We start from the raw sequence: 17868 nt of genomic DNA, 5'->3' as shown, positions 1-17868 counted from the left end.
GAAGTTGCACTACCTTGGGTGTTAAACTGAGTCTCCTGGAGAGCAGAGATAATTTCGTCTCGTGGAGGAAGATCTGGAAACTTTTCCTCCAAAACTGACAGTACTTTCTCCTGGTGCTCTGTCATTCTGTCAGCTTCCAAAGACATGCACTTGAAAAGAATGCTCCCTGAAACATTGAAAGACAAAAAAATCAATGTCTCTTGTAGATATCCAAGAGGTACAACAGAAACAAGAAGTTTTACTGTATTGCTTCTTGGAGGTTCCTTCTTAGAGGTTGTTTCCACTGAGAATTCACTGAGAGTTTCACATGGAAACATCTTCCTCACATGATGCTCCTAAATCAGAACTGGCTGCCTCTTCAGTGCCTCTGCTACAGCTAACTGGCTGGTGCCAGTGCTGCCACGGTGTGCAGCATGCTTCTGTACACTAACACAGCGGTGCAGCACAGCCAGCAGCACAGCCTATATCCTCCTCTCTCCAGGCATTAGACCAAGTGCTGCTGTGTTCTGAAACACAAATCCACACTGCCAACTTTTCTTCTAGCCATGTGTCATTGAACTACTCCAATGGAGTTCATAAGGAGGACAAAAGGAAGAGATGCTTTACTGTCAGGATGGTGAGCCACCAGAACAGGCTGCCCAGAGAATCTGGGGATGCCCCATGTCTGGAAGTGTTCAAGGTCAGGATGGACCAGGCTCTGAGCAGCCTGGACTAGAGAAAGGTATCCCCATTCATGGCAGTGGTGTTTGAACTGAATGATAGTAAAGTCATTGGTCATTGTGGTGTAACTAACTCTGGATAATTCTTCTCAATGGACACACAAAAAACCACCAATTCAGACAATCAAAATTTTAAAATTTAAGAGAAATATCACCCAGTAAATAACTTCATAGTGACTGGAACTGTCTTATTAGACAGAAGTGAGTGTCATGTATTTTCAGACAACTGTGTGCTGCACACATCACCCCTTTTATTTCCTGGAGACTGGGATTCCATTTATCAATATAACCAAAGACAGTGGTTGCTTCCAATCACCCACAGTAAACTCAGGATAATAAAATCTTATACTTCAGCCTTGAAATAATTTATTACTCTACCATACACAAGAATTTCAAACAAGTGTACGACTTCATTGCATCATGCTGGGTCAATGAGCAGTGAAGTACAGTAAGTGAGTAAGACAGTTACTGCAAAACAAGGTGTGTAGGCTTCAGTGCAGAGCAAAAAAGTGTAAATGAAAAATCTTGACACTGCCACCCTCAATCTCACCAGATGAGCTAGAATCCAAACATCTACTATATATTCATTTTCCTTTTTTCCTATAATATCATCCTATGAAATAACAAGTAGCATTTCTTCAAAATTCACAAACCACTCGCAACAAATAATAATTGTGCCATGCTAAGTAAACACGCCCTTATAAAACAAATCCTGTGTGGATTAAACAATAAATAATGCTTAACAAGCCAAAAGCTGCTCCCCATCAGACACTGATTTCTGGAATTAAATACAAATAAATACATGAAGTTCTATTCTGTGTTTCTATTACAGATATTGTAACTGCCAATGTTCTTTTAATTCACAGCAGCTCTTTATGTCAGTCTTTCAGTTACTTTAAGACAATGCTCCTGATCAGTTTGACAGTATTAAAAAAAAATAAATACAGACTGCATGAAAATCACACATACTGATCCAGATTGATATTTCTAAAACTAGACACACAACATAACAAGCCTTCAGGTAAGTAACTGATATATAAAGTATCCAGATACCTATGCCCATTATCAAGGCCTGGGTTTCAGTCCCTTTAACTGGAAGAAAGTTTCCTACCAGCAGCAGCCACAATAATTCATCTAAAAATATCCCTTTGTTGATCAACTCCATAGTAGATAATAGTGCTTGTGCTACATATATACTCTTGAGATACATTCTAAAGCTTCCACTTTTCTAGGAAACAGTGGTGACCAGAATGACTGAGACACCCCACAACACGCTTTCAGTCAGCTGCATCTGGATAAATGGCAGCTCAGGGACCAGGATGCATAAAGTGTTTTAGCAAAAGCAATTTTCTGCTTTTTTTTCTTCCTCCAGAAACAGAGAGGGAAATTGCTCATGCACACACAAAGGAAATGGAGACTCCAGCAAAAGTGCTGGATCTACAACGTGCGCTCAAATTCATCACCCCTACTGGAGCAAGGCTACAGCATACCCTGTAAAGCCCCCCAGCAATATAAGGATGAATTAGGCAGTCTGTCCATCTGCACAGAACCTCAGATATACAATGTATGAAACTTCTACCACAGCTGTGTGTGCTTCAGGGAATGAATACCTGGGTAAGACCAAGAAGACAAAACCCTAATGCAAACAATACAGGCAAATACAGAAGAACAAGAGGTGTGAGTTGTACTTCCACCCACACTCACCAGTTTGGAAGTCAACATGACGTAACCTTCATTCACAATAGGCAGACACCTTAGAAAGGTTTCTAAAAGGCTCTCACTAGTCACACCAAAACTGTAGTGCTTGCAACTGGTAACTTTTCTACTAGGATGAAAGCCAGAAAAGGATCATTCTCAATTTACTAGGGTGTCTGCAAGCCCCAAGATCACCATTTACTTGTCCTTTAATGGTACGATCAGTCTTCAAAACTCTCCTCATCACCAGGGGAGAAAGGCACATCTCTTCTCCCAGGGATCCTCAGCATTCCTGTCATTCCTGTGAGGGTTAAGATCCCAGGTAGTTAAGAAAGAGTTCACTTAAGTTACTTTTGCTTGACCAAAGGTCAGTAGTCCATTTAGTCACGTGCTGTCTTATAAATACCTGCTGTAACAGCAATACCCACTCTCAGAAATCTCCTGCCGATTTTACTGAGCGTTGGTGCAACTCCCCTAGGGTTTCTGAAAGCATAATGGTGGCTGCTGTCTGCTTACAAGCAGAGAAAAAAGTATATAATAGGCAATACAAGATTCAATATTATTTCTCGTGTACATCACACTTTACTACATTTTTTTTCTGAAGAGGTCACTAGAAAATAGGCTAAGGCTCTTAAAAATGTGCATTTTATTATTTTTTTGCAAAGCAGTTTGGAAGCGAAGCATTAGTTTTGCCAAAAGCAATTGCTGTGCATTAATATTAAACATGATCTAATGAAGGCAGAAGTCGTTTTGGGAAAACATTAAGAACAGCACAAGCATCTCCTGAATTATAAGTTTACGGCTGAGAGAAACAGTACAATGAAAATATAGGCATTTCTCCTGTCAAGGCTTTTTTCCATAACCTGTAAAAATAAAGGACATGAAAAAGGGGAACAGTCCCTTATGGAAAGTATACTTCAACACTCCTCACACACCATACCACGCCCCCACCCTCCCCAACCCCCCCAAAAAAAAAACCTGCAAACCAAAATAAAATTGTAAATATATCCAATTAAGCAATATTTACAGTGATTAACAGGAAATGCAATGAAGCTGGAATAAAACATAACTGGGGAAAAGAGAGGAAAAGCACTGCCTCCAAAAAACTTGCTTCTATATATTAAAAAGAAGTGTCAGTCCAAGTAAGTGCAGTGTTTGGTGCAGGTCAAAATGATCCTTTCTTCCAGGTATATATATTTAGGATGCATCAATGCAGGAGCATGTGAACCACCTGATCAGTGTACAAGACAGAACAAAAAAAAAATACTGGCCTAATTCCCAAAGTCCTTAAAAGGGCATTTCTTAACATTTGTCTGGGTGGCTAGAATAACTAACTAATCTTCTCTACTGAAAGTCAGACTGCCCCAACAGGCATGAAAAGACCTCAACTATGCAGCTCATCACTAGCAAAAGATTCACATTAAAATAATGCTGACGCTTTTGGTGGAAATCTGTCTATATTTACATGTTGTGGTTTGCACCTTGTGGCATCCTTCAAGGCCTTATACAAATAAACATAAGGAGGCATTTTTGAGAGTGCATTGACCCAAGATACCTGACAGTGAGTGCCTGGAATAACATCCTTGCCAGCTGGCTGCAACAGAGAATGTAATGATTCAGCAGTTTAATGGATCTTGAGTTTGGCAACAGTCCCCTTATAAACATCTCTTGGGAAATAAAATAATACAGGCCCAGGACTCTGGCAGGTTCTGTAATTGTTTGCTTCTGGCACAAATCCAGGGACAGCACAAGCTCCAACTTAAGGCAAATATGGCTGTACAACACTGATTCTCCAAGCAGGCTCTACTCAAAAGCCCAAGGGTAGAATTAGTTTGTTATAATGTCTGATAAGGAGATAAAGATACCAGAAAAGCATTCACCTAAAAAAAAAAAATTAAACTTTAAATATAAAAATGCCTAAATTAGTAATGCTCAGTTTCACAGGAAATGTCTTTTCTCTTGATTTGTTTTGGTTTTTTGCTTTTTTAAACATAGACAAGCAGGTAACGTTTGCTCAAAGGTGAAATTAATATACATAAACATCTGCCTTTCTATTGGAATTTTAAAACTGCTAACAGACTTTAGGAAAAAAGAAGTTTCAAAAACAGTCAACAAATTAAGTTGTCTTGGTCAGCACATGATATTTATTAAAACATGACATTTTCTTTTATCTTAAGTCTCCTAGCAAAATACTCACTGGAAAGTCAGAAAATGAAAGAAGACCTCCCAGGTCAGAGACTCAGATAAGAGCAGTTTTATGAAAATAAAATCCCAACTCTTGGCACTCTAACTTTTACTTTGGCTTTCTGTTCTGAACTTCATCTGAAATTTAGGCAAACCATACACACATTTAAACTGGAAGTAACATAACAAAATGTGAAAAACACAATAGAACCTTTTTGCAGCCTCTAAACCTGTCCCTGCGCTGCTGGAAAAAGTAGAAAAGCACCAAGTCTCAAGTGTTTTGTTCCCTAGGCTTTGCCAGTCACTTCTCATACCATGTAAAAGGGACTTTTCACCCACTAAGTTCCTCAGATTTGCTCTACCAAATGTAATTACTCGTTGATTAAAAAAAATTAGAATTAGATACTATATTTCCCAAAACTGTAAGTGCTATCTCTAATGCAAGCACTAATAAAAGCACTTTATTTTAATCTGGATACATATTAGAGGCACAAAACATGCTGACACATCCACATACAGTACTTGAACATCTTCTTGAACATTATTCAGACCTCTCCCTCTGACTCCTCACCAACAAACAAGTATCCCAATATTCCCCCAAAACCCTTTTTTTGTTCTGCCTCCAAAACCAATTCTTATGCTTGGTCATTTGCTTTGATTCCTGGAGAGCTACTCAACAGAAATTTGGAGCTTACAAAAACATTTCATGGCAGGTTAACTAAAGCTTGTTAGCATGGATAGATACTGTAAGGGCAGGCTAAATGCTGTGCTACTGTTAATGCTTATTCTGTGGAGTATTTTAAAAAATTTATCTTTTTGATTTCTTATAACATGTTTATTAGTTATCACAGTGATGAGTACAATAATTTGCCAAGATTCTCATTGCTTCTAAAGTCTAAAAGTAAACAACTTTTCATAATCCTCATTAAACATGCCCGCATTAATCTCTTAAAAGGACATTTGGCAGTTTCACATCATTAAAACTTAAAATCTATAAAATTTGTTGAAAATTATTAAAACAGTAAGTAACTTAAAAGCAGTGACTGTTCTTTTCAACATCAGTTTTATTTCCAACTGGAAAGTTCTGTGCAGCAAATAAACCAAGAAAATTAATATAAATTATGAACTTCCAAGACAGAGAAGAAAATATTTCTGATTGTTGAAGCCTACCCCTACTTTGTACTCTGCTGGCCATGCACTACAAAAGAAAAGGAGAACACAATGTAGATTTGGTAACACTGTTTTTAAACAGCAAAAGTTTTGCATCATGCCATTAAAATATTATTCCATAAAAAAGTACAACCATTGGGAGGGAGAAGCTTTAACTTGTAAATATTAGATTCCAATCCATATTGTTGTCCACAATGCCCCTGGAATCAACGAACTGCACAGCTTTTCCAGCTACCCAGCTGGTATGTCGACAGCTTCATTTAATATTCTTGTCTAGTGATACAGCAAAGACCTCTCATGCCTATTTTTAAATGCACATTTTTAATATTCAATATAATGTTACTCTTTAACAAACTCTTTACTCCCTGCTTCTTTTATGAAGCTTCCTGTGGTCTTTAAAGGGATTGTTAACCAAAGAATGGATCACACTCTTTCTGCATGAGCAAATTCAGAAACACTCCATTAAACCTTTCAGTATTTAATATAAAGAGTAATCTCTCACCTCTGAGGAGATAAGCCAGTTGCTGAGTGATTAACTCTGGTGCCTTCTGAAGAATCTCTTTTACGACTAAAGAGGAAGAACATGCTTGTAACTCCAGGCTCCTGTCACATTGCTCATCTGGATTGATGACTTTGACAACAGCTGATTCCAAACTTTTATCCTCACTATCAAGCAAATTCAGAAGTTATACATATATTTATCTTCATAGCTACATAGAAAACTCAGTAAGAAAGTGCAGCATATTTTTTTAAAATTCTGGACTACAATGGCATTGTTATAGCTACCTGAAATCTGCTATAAAGCCAAAGGATGTCACAGAGGTCCTAAATCGGTGATTCTTAAATTAAGTGTACAGAGTTCTTTAACTGCTTGTTACATCACTAAGTACAGCATCTATTAAAAACTACTGAAAAAAAAGTATTTCTACATGCGCTGAAAACAGTCTTCCTTACATAGAGGAGATTTAGGATTTTCCCAACTGAATATTTTGAAAACTTAATTTTTTTTTTTTTTTTTTTTTGCATTTAGATACTTTATGTTGCTGTTTACAACAGCAGTAACCAAGCCAAACTAATTTTAATAATAAAATACTTATTGTAATTCTTTGGAAAGAAGAAACACAGGAAGTGACAGTAATAAACAAAAACCAGATCTTACAGATAATTTTTGCTCTGAGGAGGGAATGATGCTGACAGCACTTAACACATCAACAGCCATGAGATTAACACATTTTTATTTTTCTTCAGATTTTCCCTACTTTTAGTCTAATCTATAAACTTCTCAGAGTACAATGGGGCTGTAGGATGCTACTGGTCTTAAATGAAGTTCTAAGGATAGCTGGAAGTAAACAACATCCTTCACTCTGGGGAAGACAGGCAGACCATTAAGAGCCAAGAGGCTCTTCATGAAAGATTCACAAAGATCTTGTAAATGGTCCCTCTTAAGGATGGGTATCGGCTGTGATCTTCCAGACATCAACTCTGAGCCTTTTGAAAGGCTGTAGTTGGTAAAGACCACTATAATCCATCGGCCATCTTAACAGCACATATCCTAGTGTGTGGGCACCTGCAAGTCAATGTAAGATTCTCAAAGAAAAGTTAACTAAGAAGCAGGAAAAAACCACTCTGATCTCTTATCTACTGGCCACAGGAATTCTTCCAGACCATTTAACTAAATTAAAATATCTAATCTAAGACCTTGTGTGAAAACACAAGGTTTTTAAAAGTGGAAGTTCGATTAAAAGCGATGCAACGACGACCGTTCACCTTGTTACACTTATTCAACATAAAGAGAGACAAAACACATTTTAGTTTCCTTTTTTTGAGTCGGTGTTAAAATCGCAATATCAATATTAATACAGAAGGAACATAATTTTTGAAACAGCTCAAACTCACATAAGCCACCTCAGTGTACATAAAACACAATACCTTGTCAGCATGTTGCTGTTTACAAGCGTTAGAGACAATTTCCCTTCAGCATTCAGCTGATGCAAATTGATTTCATCTCGGAAGATATGGAATGACTCTGGGATTTTCAGCTCGTCCAAAATAAATCTTGTCTCGGTGAAGTAGCTGAAGTCTTTTCTTGGTATGTTCAACACAGGTAAGCAGAGAACATCAGGAGGACTGACCTGTAACATCGGTGCGCATTTGTGAGAACTGGACCTGTCTTTCATCAGGATGGTATTTTAACAGAGTAAGCAATTAGAAACAGCCTAGATTGTCTGTTTCAGGTTTTCTCCCCTTCACTTAGTTAAAAGAAGAAAAAAAAAAGAGGTATTTCACACTTTTTTCACTTTACCTGTCACTGTTTGCCTTGTACAGAGTACCTTGGAAACCAGGAGAGGAAAAGGATAAGGAATGAAACACAGGACTGATTTTTTCATGTTATTCAATAAGCCACCTAATAACCACTCATTCATTTTTGTATGTAAAGAAATGTTGATTATTTATCTTTTAAAAACTCACTTTCGAAAATAACAAAATCCTTGTCCAGGAAAAATATTTTTATAATTGACTTAACAATACAATGTCTGTAACAACCTGCAAAAAGTTAATTAAGACCACTCAGTCCAATTTTTACATTACCTTGTCTAGAAAGTAGGCATAGGCCAGGGTAGAAATAAGTGAATCCAAATCACAGGGTTTATTCCCAAGAACAACATGGACTTTTTCCAGGCGTTTGCTCCTGTTCTGTAACATAGTAGAAGACAACTGCCATGAGTGTGTAGTATATGATAGAGATAATTCATGCTTTGTAACTGTATAAAAATTATAAACCATGCCTCTGACGCCCATGGCCAGAAGCAGGGCTTTCCTTTCTATTCACAAGATTTCCCGGACTCGCCCAGATAAAATCATGGCTATTAACAAATGAATGAGTCCTTCCCGGGCGATCATCGACCATCTCCCAGGACAGAATGTCCAGAACATTCATCAAACAACACCTGGGAGAGATTACAGCAGGAACGACGTCCTGGCTACAACTGAAAAGAAGACCATTTTGAGGAGCCCAGACAGCCATCCGAACCTATGGACTGACTTTTGTACAGGACTGAATCTGTAGAGTCCCCGTTATACATATGTAGGAACTTACAGAAATCTTAGGTCATTTCTGCCCCAGGCAGAATAAACTGTATATAAGCTGGCTACCTGGAGCAGTTGGTGTGGCACTCTGGGGAGACGCTGACACTACGTCGGTCGACCCAAGTTCACCCAGCGACAAAGTGCGGGGTTGACGCTGTCTTGGCTGTGGCGGTTTTATAATATTCTATTTTTTTTGGTTGTCAATCTAATAAATTTATAAGATTTTTTATAAATCTGGCTGCTGATTTGATCGTTTACAACAAGTGGAAATGATGAGAAAAAGTCAAATGAGAAAAGTTCAAAGGACAAGTTAAATATTAGGCTTTGTACTCAGGTGTAGCGTTTTTCACTGCTGGCTGAAGGAATGGACTTCCGGTCCACAGGAAGGACATTCCTTGGCTTCAGACCTCCTAAGAAAGCCAAAAACTAAATTTCACAAGACACCATAGTTTAGAATCCAATGAGGTTTGACAGAAGTCCCTTTCACAGCAAAGTAACAGATAAGCAGCAACTTCAGGTATACATGGAAAAGCTTTTCAAAACATCTCACAAATCCATTTAGAAAACCAGTCCAAAAGAGTGTAGAAATACACAAAACAAAATACACAGCAAATAATATGTAGCAAGTTGTAATTTTAATTTTTTTCCTTTTTTTCCTCACTTAGCAGAAATCAGTAAATAGACAAAGTAATCTTTCACCCTGAATCTTCAGAAGCTGAACACAGCTGTAATACTATGAGTTTTGAATTGTTTTCACTTAATAAAATTAAGAGCCTTCCAAACAAGAGGAAAAGAGAAGACAAACCTACAGTATGAAAGCAAAGTACTGAAGGGAAGGATCTACCTTCTTCATAATTACACACACAAAATATAAGATCAAGTTTTTCTCTTGTGCACATCATTACTGTGAAGCTAGCTGCATGGTAACATTACAGTTTATTTACTTTCAATGCTTCTTAATTGGTGAAACATATGTGACTGATGCTAAGAGACATTTCAGAAACAAACACATGAAAGTATTTTTATTGTGGGCATGTACTTTCTGCTACTTTTAACTGGAATTCTGGGTACCAGAATTTTAATCTTTCAACAGAAGCATAGTGTAATTATTACACTACCCTTAATAATTATAAATGTGTAATTCTTCTTAAGCTAACCTTTTTTCTCTATGTCTAGTCTTAGATCTACCTGAACATAAGGAATAAACTTAGGTTCTCTTTCCCTTAATGGAATACAGCCATCAAAATAAATTTGGGTAATAAATCCAGGAGACAGTCTCCATTCCCTATATTCCCTCTATTCCCAGGAAAAACAGCTTACTGAAGAATACAATGACTGGAACGGATGTGTTAATTTATGCTCTAAGTCTTCACTAGCAAGAAACTGTCTCCATTAACTCCTTCCAATCTAATTTTTGTAACATGTTCTTCTGCAGCATGCATTTCTGCTTGTTTTGCTACAATAAAGAACAAAAATAAAGCTCATGAGCTCATCCTTTTTTTAGTACCCTCTCAGTAAAGAATTTCTTCCCAAAACCTAATCTTAACCTGCCCTTTTCCAGTTTAAGGCCATTCACACTTGTCCTATCACTACGCATCCTTGTCAGAAAATCCCTCTCCAGCTTTCCTATATTTCCCCTTTAGGTAGCGGAATGCTGCTCTAAGGTCTTACTGCAGTCACCTCCACTCTGAACATTCCCAGCTCTCTGAGCCTGTCTTCCTAGGAGAGCTGCTCCAGCCCTGTGATTGACTTAACAGATCTCCAGCGGACTCCATCAGTTCCATGTCCTTCCTGCGCTGGCACCCCAGAGCTGGATGCAGCCCTGCAGGTGGGGTCTCAGCATAGCAGAGCAGAGGGGCAGAATTCCCTCCCTGGCCCTGCTGCCCACCCTGCTTTGGATGCAGCCCAGGACACATCTGGCTGTCTGGGATGTAGACACACATTGCCAGGTTATAATGTTTTCTCCACGAACACCCACAAGTCTTTCTCCTGAGGGCTGCTCTCAGTCCCTCTCCCCCCAGTTTGTGTTTGTGCTCGGCATTGCCCTGGCCCAGGTGCAGCACCTTGCATCTGGCCTTGTGGTTCATGAGGTTCACCCAGGCCATCTCTCAAGCCTGTCAAGGTCTCTCTGTGATAGTGACAGAGACTAGCAATACTTTTCTCCCCACCTTTCCTGCTTTTCTCTTCACTGAGCTGAATTTGTTTCTCTTCTCCTTCCCCTCTTGTAGATCCAAGATACACTATTTCACCAATATTTCATTTCCCCATGCGCAGCTAAGTGAATGGCTTTTTAGAATCTCACTATTACTTAGTAATAATAACCCTCCAAATACTCTCCATTATACCTTGTCCATAAATGCAACCCTGAAGTATGCCATCCAAGCATACTGCTTATCTTACATGACTGAGACTGCTTCCTCTTTCACCATCTCAGATACAACTAGTTTGCTTAGTCTATTGCACGCCAATCACCCATCTTCAGGAAAAGCAGGCAGGTGGATGTAAGGCTTCCTCTCACAGGTCTTTCCAAGCAAAAGCCTGGGCAGAGAAGACCACAATCCAGAAGACAAAGATCCATAAACCCAGTAAGGCTTAGCTACAATAGGACTAAAATTTGATTACCTCCTGCAGTTATCACAGCTAAACCTGACAGGAAACATGAACTGTCAATATCTCTAAGAATTAAAAAAATGTGGAGGTTAATGATGAAGCTAGAACTCTTAAATCGAACTAAATAGGAGATCAGTGATTTCACAGTTATGAGTTTTTGTTTAGCTAGACTAAAGGTAAATTGTAAAATGAACAAACACAGGATGACTGGGATAAAATGAATTAAAGAAATTATGTGTCATTTTCAGATGGCATCAGTCAGGATAACTCAATTTAGATCAGACTTGCATAGATTAACATTCACTTACTGCGCTCAGGAAATAGATTTATAAACATTAGGCTACTTCTGTAAGAGATCTGAATCTCAGACATTATGAAGAAGGTCTCATATCTGTCCAGTTCTGCTGTCTCTTAATACATAAAAGCATTAGTATGACAACTGCATCTTTATGTAACTGCAGTAAAAATACCATTTACTTGTTCCCATCTGCATCAAACAGCCGATACATTCAAACATACTGCAATATTGCCAGTTGGGTTTGTAAATATTTTGATCAGGACATGTTAACTACAGAGATTGATCAAACTACAATATTCCAGTCAAAAATTACATTGTCTCTATTTTTTTTCTTCTGTTAATAGAGAAGCTGAGGTGACCTCGAAGGCAATAAACACTGAAGACTCATCCTAGTATAAACGGGAATGCCTACAAAATGTTCAATGTAGCATTTTGTAGCAAAAAAACCTTTTTCTCTTTCCTTCATACATATTCACCCCCACCACGTACACACTGCACAAATACACACTCAGCAGCCACACACAGCCTTGCTTTCTGAGTCACTATTTGCTTTTTGCCTCAAATTTCACTAGTTCTGTCCTTCAACTGTAATGAAATCACTGCATTTTACTGCATGGAATGGGACAGCACTTGTCAAGCACAGCAATTCTTTGAAGAAGAAACAATCTGGCTTAACACAAGCAAATTAAAAACTAAGAAGCTGCAGAAACAATAATATACAGTGTCAGATACAGCACTGAAAACTTTTTGAGCCTTGTGGCTGAAGCACCAGCCAGGGAGTACAAGCTTCACAGACACAGCTTTCCTGGAGGTGCACAGGGAAAAATCCTAACTTTTTGGACAAAGGCCAGGAGAAGAAAAAATCTGTCTTTAAATATTTAAAGTAATCAAATCACATAAAAGAGGATTTCTGTACCTGAAATTCTACCTTCAAACCAGAGGTACAATTTATTAAATAGTCATTTTGGAGTGCAACTTGCATTTACCTTATAGTAACAGGCAGTATTACGCTTCCAGCAGCCTGAGGGCTTTTAACATGATTATACATCTCTGTTGTCAAAGAAATGGTTTTAAGCCAAAGCAAAGTTAATTTAACATTTCATGCAAAGTTCCAGTTAGTTAAATACTTCATAAGTCTTTTCACAAGAAAGCTTTGGTCTGGAAAAAATAGATTGTCTCTTATTCTAAAAAGAGATATAAGAGAGAATCCTTGTTTTCTCCCATTTTTGAGGTCAGTCAAAAAAATTATTGCATTTCTCTGCCCCTGTAGTATCCCATTTATCATGTAGAGTATATGACAGATAGTAATCTAAAGCACTAGCTGTTGAATACCTGGTTACATAAGGATTCTTCCGTAAGGAACACAAGTGTAGCCACAAAAATTTCAAGTGTGACATGTTTAAATCATTATCTATTGAATATCCATTGTACAGTCTTGCTTTACTTACAAATATGAAAAAAAAAAAAAAAAACTATTACAGCAAACAGAACAAAATCTAAAACAAAAGGGGAATTTTCTAATTCCACACCATCTACATTTGTGTCGGAGACACAGCCTTACCAGTAAGATAAACAAAGATGGAAGGATCAAAAACTTAACACCATCCTCAGAAACTGCTGGATAGGCATAAAACTTTATCTGGTATTTTGCTTTGAATGGGATATGGTAAGACAAGACTATGATTAGTCCATAACAAAGACTAGGAGAACTTCTTCACACCTTAGCTATTGACATATAGCACTTGTACACATGATTTATACAGTTCTACTTGCACTCTGATGATGAGTGCACTTCCCACAGCAGGTTGAACTCAGCCTTATGATTACATCTGCTCTTCTGAAATTAGTATTTTGAAAGCTATTTTTAAGAGTCAACTTCTTGATAAAAGGAGGAATTTTATTCATTTTTTATTTTAAAATGTTGCTTCCCAAATTCACAATGTTCCATAGAAATGTGACATTCCCTCAAAATTAATAATGGAAATGAGGCAGGGTAGCTATCTGACATGCCAGCCAAGCAAGGAAGTCTTATCTTTAGATTGTTTCCACCGGACAGAAACTCTCTTTTCCAGTCATTTCTAATCAAGAACTGGCAGGGTCAGTTATTACTAATGAGAATGCAGTTCAGTATTTCTCCATTACCAACAGGCTCTGACTCAGAATTCTGCAGGCAGACAAACTTAAAGCTATTCAAGAAAGAACTGTGAGGAAGCACAAACATTTATCTCTTTTCCACTTTTAGTTAATTTTATAGCCTGTAACTGTAGGCAAGTCTGCTCTGCTTGTTTTTGAAATACCTCCTCTCTAGCTTATTACATACATTCATTCACATAGCAAAAATCCAGAAATTAACAATGATTTCTATATCAGGTTTTCACTTGAAAAAGAATATGTGGAGTAATCAAATAATGCATAAATTCTATTAAAATATATAAAAAAGAACTACAGAACTCAGAACATCAATCAAAATCTTGTTGGCTACTTTTAAAATTAGATTTATTCCACCAATTGGTTTGGCATTGATTTTTCACCACATTTTATAAGCTTTACATGTTCACACTCACCTGCTTCTACAAAATTTTGCACTCAGGATCAACGTTTGAGACACCACTTCTACTAGATCATGGAGTGTATGAATCTGGAATACCCAATAGTATGTGGTTTTCAAACTAAATCATACATGGGGTACAGATGCATGCCCACCTGCACACACATTTTCAAAATGTGACTTTGACATCATATGTTTTGATTCGCTGCTATATCAAGACAAAAAATGCTTTAAGTCATTAAACAAGTTTTGTCTTAGAGAATTAGAGAAACCTAAGTTTTTATGATATAAGATAAACAAAATGATAAAGCAAAGTCTTATTTTAATGGCCTTAGGCTCAGTAACAATATCACATCACTCCTCCTGCAAAGACAAAACAGTATATGGTCTCCTATGGCTGAAAAATGAAAATGTTCCCAGCACAATGATTATTTAAGCTTGACTTAGCAGTATTTCAACAAACTGTCAATGGAATTCTCTATGATAGAAGTTACTAAAATAAAAATCAAATCCTCCTTTCATTTATGCTGCATTAATTCACTTGTTTAAATTAACCTGTCTTACACAGAATTAGTGCTCTCACCTAACAGCTGAGTATACAGTACACAGAAATTCAACTTAGAAATTCAGCACACAGAAACTCAGCAAAAGAGCAAGTTATATTACTATTCCAGGTCATCTTTAGTGCTTAAAGTCAGTCACAGCAAATCTTTGAATTTTCATCTCAAGCTACATAACTCCTCTTCCCACTTCCTCCCTACTTGCCTCCTTACTTATGCATAAATGAGACTGGGATGCCTAATCTATTTTACAGGACTTGATTGTATTTATCTCCCTTAGGAATTGTTTGGCTTACTATAGGACCAAACTGTTCTTTGAAATTATTAGGCACAAGTTACTTAAAAGCAAGGAGTACACTTACCTGAGGAGCAGAGTGCCCCGCGGGTGGTGATCAGAAGGTGACAGGTAGCAATAAACCCCTACCTCATACAGTGCAGAGGCTAAATAAGTAATACAGAGCAAAGAAAGTGTATTCAAGAAAAAAAGGTGGGTTTGTTCTGATGAAGGCAGGGGAATGCAATCCAAACAATATAGTTAATTTACCTGCCTCTTACAGACTTAACATGTGACCTTGGATTGTTCAAGTTTAGCTGCTTCTTTAAAATTAAAGAAGCAACTCTGCAACTGAGAATGAATTTACCAAGAGTCAGGCAGCACTTTAACACTGCATTTTACAGAAGCCTTTGGAGTCAAGCTTCATCTTATATTAAGTCAGTGTAACCCTTAAGTGATGGGCACCAAGCTGAACATGAAACCATAGCCTGAAGTAAGCCAACAACTTAGTAGAAGTATCATTAGTGAGCAAGAAAATCATAGCTGGAAGAGATGATCAGACCAAAGTCACTTCCACTTTTGCCTTTTTTGTTTTTTATCATACCATAATTCTAAAATGTCTTTGGTTTTTTACCCATTCTCTGGTAAGAATGATTCTGGAAATATGCCAAATTTTGTTTTAGCTTTTTTTTGGTGTGTGTCATTTTTTAAGTTCAGCATTATATCAGTTGTTCTTTCTTATTCCACACTGAAAAACAGACACCTATTCCTCTGTAGCAGCCAGTACTGCTCTGCTCTGCCTGCTCTATACATGACTCCACAAAAACTCTTTTATTATCATTGGCAGCTTTCTTCATGAGGGAATTCTATGATTGCACTATGTTTTACTCCTGTTGTCCTTCTGAAAGATAAATATTTTGTTGATTTGAAGAAAAAGCTGAGCACAGAATAAAAGTTGTAATACTGTGCTTGTCAATAAAATGACAGTGCACTCAATAAAACCTGACTTTTTAAAAAACTGGTTTTTTTATTTGCAATATTATGAGAATAGAAACATATGCTTCATGATGAGAATGCACTTTTCATTCATACAGTAATTAGTTATGTCTACACTGTTTAGATCTCTGAATTGTCCTCACTACAACACTAATATCAGAGCCACACACATACCACAAATGAGAAACAGAAACGCATAATTACATTCCTGTATTACTTCTAACATGCATATGATTTTAGTGTAGGGCTAGCCACTAATAAAATTATGTTGCTTTAATGCCTAATGCTCCTTTAAACACAGATGACACAACAGCAATAGAAATTTTTAAGTATTTATTTAGTGAATTCATCTGGGTTCACACTAGGGAAAGAGACTGTATGTTAGCTCTTGAACACATAGGCAAAGGATGTAATACATACATCAGAAATATCCACATATGGAGTGAACCTCTTTCTCTGATCATCTGGGCTGTGTCAAAGTGCCCTGTCTGCTCATGAAATCCAAAGTCATTAATACAATGACCCACAGAACACTTCTTGGAGCAGTCTGAAACCACCTTGATCAATTTGCCTTAGCAAAGAATCCAGTTCAGATGTTCTCCACCATGACACACCTCCCCTTCAGCATAACCAAAGAGGAATAATCTATGTCAACACTATTGAACTAAGAGGCTCACATGGGGTTTTTTCAGTCACTCATGATCCCTTCCTTTTGCACTGGCCATCTTTTTGCAAAGCAGTATCATGCAAAAACGTGCTAAGCCAGACATATGTGATTAAGGAGCTGATCCCTCACTCATTTCATTTCATCATCTTAGACCACTGCACTTCTTCAGAAGTCAATAAGCCCAGACATATCAGGTATCTTGCCTGTGCTGTTCCTACAGACATTCCTCTTGTGATGGCTAGTAGACTTCACAGAGCTTTCAGACTTGCTCTCAGGTGACAAAGTATGTTTTAGCATAAATATTATCCAAAACCTTTTCTGAATCAGACTTCCCCATCTATCCCTAAAGCATTATGAAGACATTCAAACATATTTCCTTGATACCATTTGGCTCACTGCAGATTTTTGCTGTGTTTTAAGTACACTATTGACTGCATTAAATAACCTCATAATCACATTTAAAGGCTTAGTGATATAGTGCCACCAATATACTAAAATATATGATAAATGCAGTCAGCATTTTCCATACCATATGTTTGTAAATGTTATTCTGCAGGGAACCAATTAAAACTATAGAAAATTTGGAACACAGACATATGGAACAAAACAAAGCAACTTATCTTGTCACCATGGTGCTTGCTCAGTACATCGATTAGGGAATGGTGATATTATAGGACAAACAAATGTCACTTTAATTAAAGTATGCTGAAAGGCAATATACAATAGCAATCTAAAACATTCGTTTTTGCTGTGCTGATGTTAGTTTTCTTTCTAATTAGATAAAGCAGGTAAAATACAAAAAAAAACCCCACAAATATTCCTATTTTAAGTAATGCAACACTAGTCCTAATTCCATTTAAAAACTTCCTCTTTTAATATTCAATGAGAAAAAGGTAGGAAACTGAAATGGAATGTTTGGGTTTCAGGAAAAACCTTTAAAATGCTGCTGAAGATATATGATTTTTCAAGGAAAAAAAGTTTAGGCAGGGACTTATAAGTTTTTCTCTGAAAATTCTGTGCATCAGGAAAAACAGTTAATCTAATCCTTGCAACTGTCTAT

General features: G+C 37.3%; 1 protein-coding gene across 2 annotated transcripts in view; it reads right to left on the bottom strand.

The window, feature by feature from the left end:
* The window catches only part of PRUNE2 (prune homolog 2 with BCH domain), a 130192-nt gene that overhangs the window by 94450 nt on the left and 17874 nt on the right, over positions 1–17868 (bottom strand). For both annotated transcript variants that reach the window (XM_059873953.1, XM_059873954.1), the window contains exons 2-5: positions 8358–8462; positions 7698–7900; positions 6271–6434; positions 14–166 (exon numbers count right to left, since the gene is read on the bottom strand). In XM_059873953.1, coding sequence (XP_059729936.1) covers positions 14–166; positions 6271–6434; positions 7698–7900; positions 8358–8462 — 625 coding nt within the window. The remainder of the gene's footprint in view (positions 1–13; positions 167–6270; positions 6435–7697; positions 7901–8357; positions 8463–17868) is intronic.

Source organism: Haemorhous mexicanus, chromosome Z (assembly GCF_027477595.1).
Source record: "Haemorhous mexicanus isolate bHaeMex1 chromosome Z, bHaeMex1.pri, whole genome shotgun sequence".
Taxonomy (NCBI): Eukaryota; Metazoa; Chordata; class Aves; order Passeriformes; family Fringillidae; genus Haemorhous; species Haemorhous mexicanus.
This window is presented reverse-complemented; position numbering and strand designations above follow the sequence as displayed.